The sequence below is a fragment of the Mytilus californianus genome, unplaced genomic scaffold, assembly GCF_021869535.1.
Source record: "Mytilus californianus isolate M0D057914Y unplaced genomic scaffold, xbMytCali1.0.p SCAF_5, whole genome shotgun sequence".
In the NCBI taxonomy this organism is placed as follows: Eukaryota; Metazoa; Mollusca; class Bivalvia; order Mytilida; family Mytilidae; genus Mytilus; species Mytilus californianus.
The window spans coordinates 23,374,155-23,388,209 of NW_026262701.1; the positions used below are offsets into that span (position 1 = coordinate 23,374,155).

The 14,055-nt window shown below is 32.7% G+C and overlaps 1 protein-coding gene and 1 long non-coding RNA gene across 7 annotated transcripts in view; one reads left to right on the forward strand and one right to left on the reverse strand.

Annotated features, from left to right (window-relative positions):
* The window catches only part of LOC127703040 (uncharacterized), a 925,706-nt gene that overhangs the window by 717,902 nt on the left and 193,749 nt on the right, over positions 1-14,055 (reverse strand). For all 6 annotated transcript variants that reach the window (XM_052207424.1, XM_052207422.1, XM_052207423.1 and 3 more), the window contains one exon: positions 98-127. In XM_052207424.1, coding sequence (XP_052063384.1) covers positions 98-127 — 30 coding nt within the window. The remainder of the gene's footprint in view (positions 1-97; positions 128-14,055) is intronic.
* Positions 1-14,055, forward strand: part of LOC127703059 (uncharacterized) — a 163,115-nt gene that overhangs the window by 32,961 nt on the left and 116,099 nt on the right. The window lies entirely within an intron of this gene.

Consider the following 14,055-nt stretch of genomic DNA (forward strand, 5'->3'; position numbering starts at 1 on the left):
TTCTAGCAAAATAAAATACTCATTTTTATGGATATGGAAGAAATAATGACATCAATAACACAGTCTCTAAAAAGTAAACATCGATAATTATATTTACCTTTAGGCATCATTTTCGTAGTTTTCTTCACTGAAATGTAATTGAAAAGCATTAGAATCAATATTATTAATGCTAAATGTCTGTAAGTTCAACACGTATTGTCGAAAATTGTATTGCTACGTCTAGATCGATGTTTGTTGGTAAGTTTTAAGTCAAAATCTACACGGCCATCACTACCTTGGCAACTACTGCGTATGGTCATTAGTATTAGTCACTTCCGATTTTAAGCAATATATTTCATACAAAACTAGTTTTCAAATATTTTGTATGGACATTTCTGGTTGGATTATATTCAACCTGGAACCCAAAAAGAGAATTGTCTTATGCTTTCTATATGTTTTCTTTATTAAAATATTGTAATCAAACCTTTTTTCTACAGATCATTTAAACACAAATCTTAAACTTTGTCAGGAAATTTTCTATATACTTCATCTAAAATAAAATCGTTAACAGCTGTAAGCGTATTTACATCATGAGAAAACAAAAACATTTGACGTCAAAATAACTACAAAACAAAAAATGATTGTAAAGGATGCTGTTACGAAGTCTCCCAAACGAAGCTCCCATAATTCCCAGGGTCGCCTGACATTGGACAAAGTCCAGTGAAAATTGGTTTGGTCCAGTAAGGTTATTTGCATAAGTGATGCCTGGGGACTAACCCTGTATATCATTCAAATCATCTTATCATGACAAACCAGAATATATATGGATTAGCGGTGGGGATCTCGACCATTTACAAGATACTAGAACATTGGGGGTGGGGGGAACCCCTGGGGACTGACCCTATACGTCATTCAAATGTTCGAGACATGACGAACAGGAATATATATGGTTTAGGGGTGGGGATCTCGACCATTTACAAGATATTAGAACATTAGGGGTGGGGGGAACCCCTAGGGCCTGACCGTATACGATATTCAAATGTCCGAGACATGATGAACAGGAATATATATGGTTTAGGGGTGGGGATCTCGACCATTTACAAGATATTAGAACTTTCTCAAATGACAGGGGGTCGGGATGACCCCTGGGGACTTTCCCTGTATATCATTCAAACCATCTTAGCATGACAAACCAGAATATATATGGTTTAGGGGTGGGGATCTTGACCACTTACAAGATATTAGAACTTTCTTAAATGGCATGGGGTGGGGTGACCCCTGGGGACTAACCCTGTATTTCATTTGATGTGCTGTATCATGACAAACCAGAATATATATGGTTTAGGTGTGGGGATCTTGACCACATACAAGATATTAGAACTTTCTCAAATGGCAGGGGGTCGGGATGACCCCTGGGGACTAACCCTGTATATCATTCAAACCATCTTAGCATGACAAACCAGAATATATATGGTTTAGGGGTGGGGATCTTGACCACTTACAAGATATTAGAACTTTCTTAAATGACAGTGGGTGGGGATGACCCTGGGGACTAACCCTGTATTTCATTTGATGTGCTTTATCATGACAAACCAGAATATATATGGTTTAGGGGTGGGGATCTTGACCACTTACAAGATATTAGAACTTTCTCAAATGGCAGGGGGTCGGGATGACCCCTTGGGACTAACCCTGTATATCATTCAATCATCTTAGCATGACAAACCAGAATATATATGGTTTAGGGGTGGGGATCTCGACCATTTACAAGATATTAGAACTTTCTTAAATGACAGGGGGTGGAATGACCCCTTGGGACTAACCCTGTATTTCATTTAATGTGTTTTATCATTTAGAACGTTTTCAATTAAAAAGATTGTGTCTATTACAAACGGTTTTTAATTTATAATTATTTGAAAAATTAAAAAAAATTAAATCCCATAGGGTTCTATAGTAAAACCCTTCTTTCTTTTTGCCCCTCAAAGTACCCCTTCGTAAAGCACATTGCACAAACAAAACCCTGATAGCACCACTAGACATGTAAGTCTTACATATTGTGAAACCCTAAGTTAATCTGACAATCGGCTTTGGAGAACGGGTGCGGACAAGTTCAAATTTAAAAGTGGCGGAAGAGGAAGAAGAAGAATAATAATAATAATAATAACTGAGCAAAACCAATAAGTCTTAATAAGACTTAATAAACAAATATAATTCAGACATCCATAGCCTTGACAGTTTCTATCGACTTGTGAGTTTTGAATGTCTAAATGGTATCTTCCGCCTGTTTTTTATACATGGTTTCTAAAAATCCAAACACAAACAGCTTCAACATAATTTTTTAGAAGAAATTGTTTTATATGAAATAAATTGGATCAAATTGAAGGTAACGAGTACTTATGTCCATGCGCTGTAGTTCGTTTTGATATTCTGAAAAAGCAAAGCTCATGTGAAGTGTTCATATTCTTTACTCGGCTTTGTCTTAACTTGTCGTCCTGTTTGGTTTTATCAGCTCTTTAATTTTTGAATAAGTTTTTAATTTTCAAATATTTTGGCCTAAAACATTAATGGAGAAACAATCATTGTCGAAATGCGTATCTGGTGCAGTAAAATTGGTGCCGTTAATGTTATTGAAACATGCTGTTCATCTGTATTTCTAGTTCATCATTGCAAAACGATTAAACGAATACAATATCCATATTTTCATTGAGGGCATACCATACAGTAGCAAAGAAAGATAATAACGCATCCAATTAGCAATGTGTTTTACAGCGTTGCTAATGATAATCATCCAAATTTCGCAGAAAAAATCACTAACGTGATCAAATCGGTTACGCGAATTTGAAAGTGTTTGCAAAGGAACACGAATTTGTTGTATAGTTAAGTACGTGAAATCTACGGCAGGGCATAAACATCGAAGTAAATGAACTTTCTATCAAAGAAAATACTTGTATGTGCCAATAATTCAGAAAGCGGTTTAATTTGCGGCAGGAAAAGCTGCACGGAGATGTTGCATTAAGAATACTCTGCGACGTAATTAAGAGCCAAAAGAATGGAATTAGTTTATCCAGCATTAAAACAACTTGGTTTACTATTTGTAAAAAAATAAATGAGCAAATTTTTTTTGAAATCGGATTTGTACTTCTTCATTAATGTTATATCGAAATTGCAAAGAAAAAATCTTTTAACGGAATTTTTTCTATAAACGTTTCAATTGGCAAAAAAAAAATGTTAACGTTTTTTTTTTTTTAAACTTGTATGATTTCACACAATTTTTTATCGCACTTAGTCCTCATCTTATGGACTTCCTGACAGGCATATCAATTGAGGAACATTAAAAATAAAACGGTAAAAAAAAATCTCTTTTCCTTTCAATGTTGTTATTTTTTCGTAAACCTATTGAAAAATGAAATGTTGTGTTTTTACTAGAAACAAGCAAATTTCACACTGCAACATCAACATCGAATTAGACTATTTACCGGATTTGAAATAACATAAGCAACACGACGGGTGCCACATGTGGAGCAGGATCTGCTTACCCTTCCGGAGCACCTGAGATCACCCCCAGTTTTTGGTGGGGTTCGTGTTGCTTAGTCTTTAGTTTTCTATGTTGTGTCATCTGTACTATTATTTGTCTGTTTGTCTTTTTATTTTTGGCCATGACGTTGTCAGTTTGTTTTCGATCTATGAGTTTGACTGTCCCTCTGGTATCTTTCGTCCCTCTTTTTCTAAAAAAAAACATGCAAATATATTTACATTTTGGCATCAATGTCTTTTCTACTGGAATATAAAACGTCACACATCAGAATATATTTTCATAAATGATCAGGTAATAAAAGTGAAGGAAATCGACTAATTTCACGGCAATTATGTCGAGCTACTGCAGGAGCAATGCTAATTTTAGCCCTTACCGCTTTTTGGCTCCAATGGTTCTCCACACTTTTAGAGGTCTTTTGTATGATAGTTATTTAAAGTTTGTAAATCGAGAAAAAATCCATTTCTGCAGGGGTGGATTTCCCTTCTGTGTCTGGCCAACGCAGTACAAAGGTCTTGAATTCCCCCCAAAAAAAAGAAAAGTAAACCCGTTGGAATATAACTACTGATCTTGTTTATTATTTAAATATTAGTGAGGTAAAACAACAGCGAAATTGGAAAAATACAAAGCAATCACTTGTTTTGGATTAGAGTGTTTCATCATATGTTTTCATACGTACAAAATTTAATCAACGTATTGATGCTGTCCTATTTATTGTACATCCATAGAAGAATTAAATGTATTTTTGAGAGAAACAACTCGTGACGTTACAAAATGGCGAAAACGAAAACAATCGCTGTCGTGTGTTTTATTTCGAGTTAAAACATTTAGAAAGTGGTTGAACTTGTACAAAAGTAATGTATGTACGTTTATTATGGAGTTGTGAGAGGGATAATTGTGAAACAACCCGAAATCGAGACTTTAATTGTCGTCAGCAGGTGCACGGCTGTAGCTTTTTTATTTCTCCGCATTTGACAGTCAATCGTTCATTGACGAATGGATCAGAGTTTTTACTGTCATTAGAGACACTTTTGGGAGGCTGTGGTGTTACAGGTTTTATTTCTTTTCGTCGAAAAGCAACTTGGTCGTCTGAAGGTCGAGAAAAGTTAACTTTCCTTAAAAAAAAACCGGATATTGACAAAATTGACAACTGAGTCTAAAAATAGTTTGGTTAGTGAAAACACGTGATGTTGCATCTCAGTTTGTTATTATTTAACAGAAAAGGGGTTTTCAAAATTAGACAATATGCTTGAATTTTATTCATATTTTAATCGAGTATAAATAATATTCCATGATTTATCTTATCTAACAGAGGATTTTAAAAGTTTTTATTTCAGGTGAGCATACAAAAATTTAAGTTGTTTGGTAAAACAAATTCAGTTGGCAGTAAAATTTAAGTTAATTTGAATGAGGACAAGATGATTTGTTTTTATAGAACAAATTGTTTTTTTCATTCTCATTTTGTTGAGAGAAAAAATTGTTGAAGAGGGGAAGTGAAAAAATATATATTTGTTTTAGAAGGGAAGGGAAAAAACTACATTTGTTTCAGAAGGGAAGGGGGGAATTATTTGTATCAGAAGGGAAGTGATTTTTTTTCCAAAGGAGAAAATATACGGTAGTTGATTTCTACTACTGATCAATCGTTTGGGGAAAGAGAGGGGGGGGGGCATTATTCTTTTATCCCCTTCAAGTTGCACACAAACACAAAAGATGAATGGCTGGTGCCTAAATTTATATTCCAATTGGTTTAAAACTTTAGATATCCTTTTTTGCAAATGTAAGCATTTTAAAAAAACAATCTATCCATATCAGTAGACGAGGATCATGGTTGCAGCTATTTATTAAAGGCGTTGATGTTGTACAAATCGGTTTAAAAAATTAGAAATGGGAAAGCATTTCTTGTTTGCCATGTTAAAAGTTACTGCATAAATCTTATACATGTACATGCAAATCGCTTTCTAGACCAAGGCCTGTTCCCACATTTTTTTGGGAGAGTGCACATTTTCTTTGGCAATAGGTTTTGGGGTCTACTGAGTGTTCTGGACATAATACATGTATGTCACTACTATATCCTATATGTCTTGTTCATTTATGCATTTGATATGCAAATATTACCTTATTTTTGTGAATTTTTCACTTGGTTTATTCTTATTAACAACCATTTTTGACACTGGAAGAACGCCTCTTTTGTAAAAAAAAGAAGACTTAAAATGGTATTGTCTGCTTTCCTCAGAACCCAAGCATAATAGCAGTAAAGACTGATCAACTTGGAGTCAGAAAGTTGTGTCCAGAGTAGGGTCTTCTTGTGACAGTTACATTACCTTATAAGCCAGCTTGTTAAATTTAAACAGTATATTTGACTACTAGTCACTTAGTCTAGTACAAAGCAGGTAATCTTCATACCACATTAATATCTAGGCTTATATGTGTATAAACTTTGCCGCTGGATGTTAGACAAACACACGATTAATCAATAGACTGGAAATAGTACAACCTCACTCAAGTATTTTTGTTTTTTTTTACAGACCCATTAAATTTTACAATATCAACAGAAAATTTTAAAAAATCTCAATTTCCATTAGTCTCACTCAATTTGAACATTGATTTTTGACATAAACCCTCTCATTCAACCAAGCATGATAAACTGACAATAACAGAAATCTCACTCTTCCAAATGATATAAGACACTATCAGCTCGCCTACTTACTGATGTGGTTTTCCATAAATGTATTTTAAAACTGAAGCATTCTGCAGTAAAACATATATTTCAAATGTCTATCCTTTCCCTTTTAGACAAAAGCTTTCAGTGACTGGTAGATGCCTGTGTGCTTAACACAAGTAGAAATAATTGTGTAATTTACTTCTACTGTGATTATCCAATTTAACTTTGATTAGAATTTAAAAAAAAAAATATGGCATCATTTGTTTAATTAATTTGTGCTGCTATAACAAACATCAGTTTATGTAGATATCAATATTTTATTGTCTTATATATAATAAATTTTGACTGTAAATAGTTTAGATTTTATTTTTTTACAATTTTCCAATTTTTTTTCTGTAGGTTTTTTTTCTTGAGAAAGGGATGAATGTTTGCTTATCTATAGTACCTTTATTTATGTTATAATGGGTTTTTTTTATATTATATTACCCCCAAGACACGATTACATTCATTCAAAATTTAATGAGTATAGTACTTAAAAAAAAGTGCACTTCTTGGTTTCATTTCCTTTTGTTTTATTTGAGATTTTGATTGGAAAGCTTCATCTCATTCACTTGTGGAAGAATTAAGGCATTACTGGAGTGATTTTAAGTCATAAAGAAAAGAAGTCCCATAAATTATTGCTGCAGTTGAATTTATTTTCAATTGACTCATAAATGTGGGGAATATTATATAATTCGTCTGGAAGAGTTGTTGGCCGTTATCGAGCTCGAGTTATCTTTCTTCTTCCAAAAACGTAAACAAATGGCGGCCAAAATCTACGTGAACGATAGGCTAGATTTACAAGTATTTTTGTCAGGAAAACGAATACGGAAACGGTTTTTGAAGTTAAATGATTCAGTGGCTTGTAGAAATTGCATTTTGAAACTCGTTTGCATAAAAGATATTGCCGAATGCAAGTCAACGCGTTATACGGTGATGCAATGACAAAAATATCTTCCGACTCTATCAACCTAAGTTAATGACACATGTTTTAAGGGTAAACTGCTTGTTACTCTTTGAACAGTTTATGGACGTTCAATCTTATTTATTTATCTACATTTTATCAAAATTTGACCGTATAATTCGCTAGGGTTCATGAGATTTCAAGGATCAAAACTACGAGGTCGTTTTTGCTCTAGCATATGTTAAATTAATTCCGGTCGGGCAAACGAAATAAAATTTCGGCCAGGGAATCTTGCGAAAAAATAAAAATCAGGAGTGATAGTGCTAATAGTCTGTTTATGAACGTTTTTAAATCAACGTGAAATGTACAAAATTGTATTGCTACTCCAAAATCGATGTCTTTTGCTAGGTGTAAAGCAAAATCCACGCGGATATCACTAGCTTGGCAACTATAGTGCATGGCCATAAGTATTTGTCTCTACTGATTTTTCGCTATATATTGCATATAAAATCAGTTTGCAAATATTATTGTTATGGTCATTTCTGGTTGCATTTTGGTACCTCAAATGAAACTTGTTACATGTTTATTTGTTTTCTTTGTTAAAATATTGTATTCAAACGTTTTATTTTTTTTTTGTTCTACAGATTTCAACTCAAATCTTATTTTCAGTTAGGAAATTTTTCTATATATTTCAACTTAAGTACAATCGTACATAATCATAAGAGTGGAGAAAACAAAAACATATGACGACAACACAATCACAAAATATAAAAAAAAATTTAAAAACATATTTAATTCTTAAAACCCCATATTTTGGTGAGGTTCATGATGCTCTTAAGTTTTCTAAGTATTTTTTTGTGAGATTGTTTATCTTTTTTGCCATGGTATTTTTTGAAATGGTTTCTTCCGCCTCTTTTTTAAACATGGTTTGTTAAATGCAAACAGAAACAGCTCCAAATGTTGTTCTGAAAGAATGTGTTTATACCATGTATACATAAGATAAATAGGAACAAAATGAAGGTAACAAATACTTATATTTATGCACTGTAGGTTATTTCTTGAACCATATTCTACATCTGTATTTCAAATTCAACTATTACAAAATAAAGGACAAACTATCAAATGATAAAAATATCGCTATTGAACATTAAGATTGCTAACATCTACAGTCATATCTCGCTTAATTTCAAAGGTAAGCACTAACTTTTGATAAGTCCATTATTATAATAATCGAACACACAAGTACAGAAACAAACGTTCACAATTAAAATCAATAAAACAAATATTAACAAAGGTCAGTCACTATCAAATATGGATTCACTCGCGGAACAAAACAAGTCAACTTTCAGACTAAAAAGACTGACTAATAATTATTGTTTATTTGTCATGATTGTCTTAATCATTTATCTATTGTAATTAATGAAGTTTTAATTCTAACGATCTATTTAATCTTAGCTTCAGTCATTTAAAGTTGTTTCGTTTTCATATCAGATAAAATATAATCAGCACACGTAAGTTCCCCTTGGAAGATCAACAAAGGTGTTAATTACCAGTCACCATAAATATGTCATTTAATCGTTGTACAAGTATCGAATAGTCTATTAAAAGGTATATACTATGAAATTTAGAGCGAGGGGTTTGCACCGAGCACTTAAGTTCATAGTATATACCTTTCCATTGACTATCCAATTAAGCACATCTTTACAACTCGAGTGATCTTTTAATTAGTCTATTGGTAGTTAATTTTGGCCGACTACTTGTTTCACAGGTGTTTTCAAAACGAACTTCATTAACTACGTTTTATATTTTGTAAATCTACTCACTTATATCATAGCTTTCCTTTTTGTTCAATTTGTGACAGTGATTTGCCAAATCACGAGTTTCTAAATGCAGCAAACACGAATTGGAATTTAACGGTTTATTAGTCAAGCTCACATTAAAATAAGTGAGTTTAAAAGGCCCTCGACCCCAGAATGAAAAGATAGTAACTGCTGGTGTAAGTATGTATGTTAAGAATGTCTACTTCTTTACATGGTGAAATGGCAAAATAAATTGATAAAAAAGCAGGCAGATATAGTTAAATTGGTTTGCGCGTTTTACATGTTTTGAAAACATTTTTCAATTTTATAGTAAAACTAAAATATGTATAATGACCCATAGATAGTCTAGCGGATAGGCAATAAAAAAGCAACTAGCAATAGTAGAGAAGCCGGCGACGTCAAAATACGGCCGCCATTTTGTTTTCTGGGAGAAAAAAATACACAGATCATGTCATCTTTGAATGGAAAAATTAACTACTTTTCCATCATTTTTCTTCAAATATAATTATAAAACTGTCTTGTTTAAACATGAATATTCTAAGGAGATTCTTTTTTTTGAAGTATATTCCTTTGAATAGAACGATAATTATTAGCTTTCTAACGGTATATTTGACGTTTTATGTTCGTACGGCACCGGAAAACCCGAAAATTGTTTGTTTTCAACTTAAAATAATCGTATGTTCCGGACGTCACTTCTCAATAAATTTAGTAACCAATGAAAGAAGAGATTCCCTTTCACCTTGTTCTCAAGGAGGAATTTTTATATCCGGTCGAAATCATGGTCAAAATTTAGATTGAAATCTTCAAATCAATTGTTTTTGAAACAGACAAAACGTAAGGAAATTCCTCTTCTTTTATCTGCAAATACTATTGTTTTTCTTTCAAAATTGGTTAATTGTCCATAGGAAAACGTCAGGAACATACTTTTATTTTTCAGCGAAATTTATAAACAACGACGAATTACGGAAGAGAAAATTACAATCGAGACTAACGGCAACGTTAACGTCGCTAACAGACAACCAGATGTGAACGCTATGTGAAAGGACAGCAATATAAACGAGATTTATATAGGTAAATATGTATTGTTATTATATTTTATTCATAAAATCTATTTAAATATTGTTTCAATTCTATTCATATTTTAATCGAGTATAAATAATATTCCATGATTTATCTTATTTAACAGAGGATTTTAAAAGTTTTTATTTCAGGTGAGCATACAAAAATTTAAGTTGTTTGGTAAAACAAATTCAGTTGGCAGTAAAAAAGAATTTGAATGAGGACAAGATGATTTGTTTTTATAGAACAAATTGTTTTTATTCTCATTTTGTTGAGAGAAAAAATTGTTTAAGAGGGGAAGTGAAAAAATATATATTTGTGTTAGAAGGGAAGGGAAAAAACTACATTTGTTTACACAAGGGGGGAATTATTTGTATCAGAAGGGAAGTGTTTTTTTATTCAAAGGAGAAAATATACGGTAGTTTGTTTCTACTACTGATCAATCGTTTGCGGAGGGGGGCATTATTTTTTTTAATTATCTAGAAAATCGGAAAATTATGAAGGAAAACTCATCCCCTTCAAGTTGCACACAAACACAAAAGATGAATGGCTGGTGCCTAAAGTTATATTCCAATTAGTTTAAAACTTTAGATATCCTATTTTGCAAATGTTAGCATTTTAAAAAGAAATCTATCCATATCAGTAGACTAGGATCATGGTTGCAGCTATTTATTAAAGGCGTTGATGTTGTACAAACTGGTTTAAAATATTTAGAAATGGGAAAGCATTTCTTGTTTGCCATGTTAAAAGTTACTGCATAAATCTTATACATGTACATGTAAATCGATTTCTAGACCAAGGCCTGTTCCCACATTTTCTTGGGAGAGTGCACATTTTCTTTGGCAATAGGTTTTGGGGTCTACTGAGTGTTCTGGACATAATACATGTATGTCACTACTATATCCTAGATGTCTTGTTCATTTATGCATTTGATATGCAAATATTGCCTCATTTTTGTGAATTTTTCACTTGGTTTGTTCTTATTAACAACCATTTTTGACACTGGAAAAACACCTCTTTTGTAAAAAAAAAAAAGACTTAAAATGGTATTGTCTGCTTCCCTCAGAACCCAAGCATAATAGCAGTAAAGACTGATCAACTTGGAGTCAGAAAGTTGTGTCCAGAGTAGGGTCTTCTTGTGACAGTTAAATTACCTTATAAGTCAGCTTGTTAAATTTAAACAGTATATTTGACTACTAGTCACTTAGTCTAGTACAAAGCAGGTAATCTTCATACCACATTAATATCTAGGCTTATATGTGTGTAAACCTTGCAGCTGGATGTTAGACAAACACACGATTAATCAATAGACTGGAAATAGAACAACAACCTCACTCAAGTATTTTTGTTTTTTTTTACAGACCCATTAAATTTTACAATATCAACAGAAAATTTTTAAAAATCTCAATTTCCATTAGTCTCACTCAATTTGAACATTGATTTTTGACATAAACCCTCTCATTCAACCAAGCATGATAAACTGACAATAACAGAAATCTCACCCTTCCAAATGATATAAGACAATATCAGCTCGCCTACTTACTGATGTGGTTTTCCATAAATGTATTTTAAAACTGAAGCATTCTACAGTAAAACATATATTTCAAATGTCTATCCTTTCCCTTTTGGACAAAAGCTTTCAGTGACTGGTAGATGCCTGTGTGCTCAACACAAGAAGAAATAATTGTGTAATTTACTTCTACTGTGATTAACTAATTTAACTTTGATTAAAATTAAAAAAAAAAAAATTGTCATCATTTGTTTAATTGATTTGTGCTGCTATAACAAACATCAGTTCATTTAGATATCAATATTTTATTGTCTTATATATATATAATAAATTTTGACTGTAACCAGTTTAGATTTTATTTTTTACAATTTTCCAATTTTTTTTTTCTATAGGCATTTTTTCTTGAGAAAGGGATGAATGTTTGCTTATCTATAGTACCTTTATTTATGTTTAAATGTGGTTTTTTTTTATATTATATTACCCCCAAGACACGATCACATTCATTCAAAATTTAATGAGTTTAGTACTTAAAAAAAAGTGCACTTCTTGGTTTCATTTCCTTTTGTTTTATTTGAGATTTTGATTGGAAAGCTTCATCTCATTCACTTGTGGAAGAATTAAGGCATTACTGGAGTGGTTTTAAGTCATAAAGTAAAGAAGTCCCATAAATTATTGCTGCAGTTAAATTTATTTTGAATTGACTCATAAATGTGGGGAATACTATATAATTCGTCTGGAAGAGTTGTTGGCCGTTATCGAGCTCGAGTTATCTTTCTTCTTCCAAAAACGTAAACAAATGGCGGCCAAAATCTACGTGAACGATAGGCTAGATTTACAAGTATTTTTGTCAGGAAAACGAATACGGAAACGGTTTTTGAAGTTAAATGATTCAGTGGCTTATAGAAATTGCATTTTAAAACACTCGTTTGCTTAAAATATACTGCCGAATGCAAGTCAACGCGTTATACGGTGATGCAATGACAAAAATATCTTCCGACTCTATCAACCTAAGTTATTGACACACGTTTTAAGGGTAAACTGCTTGTTACTCTTTGAACAGTTTATGGACGCTCAATCTTATTTATTTATCTACATTTTATCAAAATTTGACCGTATAATTCGCTAGGGTTCATGAGATTTCAAGGATCAAAACTACGAGGTCGTTTTTGCTCTAGCATATATGTTAAATTAATTCCGGTCGGGCAAATGGCTCGTGCAAATAAAATTTCGGCCAGGGAATCTCGCGAAAAAATAACTAGAGGCTCTAAAGAGCCTGTGTCGCTCATCTTGGTCTATGTGCATATTAAACAAAGAACACAGATGGATTCATGACAAAATTGTGTTTTTGTGATGGTGATGTGTTTGTAGATCTTACTTTACTGAACATTCTTGATGCTTACAATTATCTCTATCTATAATGAACGTGGCCCAGTAGTTTCAATGGAAATTATTTTGTAAAAATTTCCAAAATTTATGAAAATCGTTAAAAATTGATTACAAAGGGCAATAACTTCTTAAGGGGTCAATTGACCATTTTGGTCATGTTGACTTATTTGTAGGTCTTACTTTGCTGTATATCATTGTTTTTCACAGTTTATCTCTATCTATAAATATATTCAAGATAATAACCAAAAGCTGAAAAAATTTCTAAAAATTACCAATTCAGGGGCAGCAACCCAACAACGGGTTGCCTGAATGGTCTGAAAATTTAAGGGCAGATAGATCTTGACCTAAGGAACAATTTTGTTTCTGAAAGATTTGCTCGAAATTCTTTGGGTTTAGATATATGAGCCAAAAACTGCATTTTACCCTATGTACTATTATTAGCCATATCGGCCATCTTGGTTCGCGGACGGGGTCATCAGACACAATTTTTAAACTACATACCCTAATGACGATTGTTTACAACTTTTGTTAAATTCATCTTAGAAGTTTCAGAGGAGAAGATTTTTGTAAAAGATAACAAAAATTTACGAAAAATTGTTAAAAATTGACTATAAAAGGGCAATAACTCCTTAAGGGGTCAACTGACCATTTTGGTCATTTGACTTATTTGTAGAACTTACTTTGCTGAACATTATTGCTGTTTACATATCTATAATAATATTCAAGATAATAACCAAATACGGCAAAATTTCCTTAAAATTACTAATTCAGGGGAAGCAACCTAACAACGGGTTGTCCGATTCATCTAAAAATTTCAGGGCAGATAGATCTTGACCTGATTAACATTTTTATCCAATGTCAGATTTGCTCTAAATGCTTTGGTTTCAGAGATATAAGCCAAAATCTACATTTTACCCCTATGTTCTATTTTTAGCCATGGCGGCCATCTTGGTTGGTTGGCCGGGTCACCGGACACATTTTTTAAACTAGATACCCTAATGATTGTGGCAAAGTTTGGTTAAATTTGGCCCAGTAGTTTCAGAGAAGATTTTTGTAAAAGTTTATGGACGACGGACGACGGACGCGGGACGACGGACGCCAAGTGATGAGAAAAGCTCACTTGGCCCTTTGGGCCAGGTGAGCTAAAAATCAGGAGTGATAGTG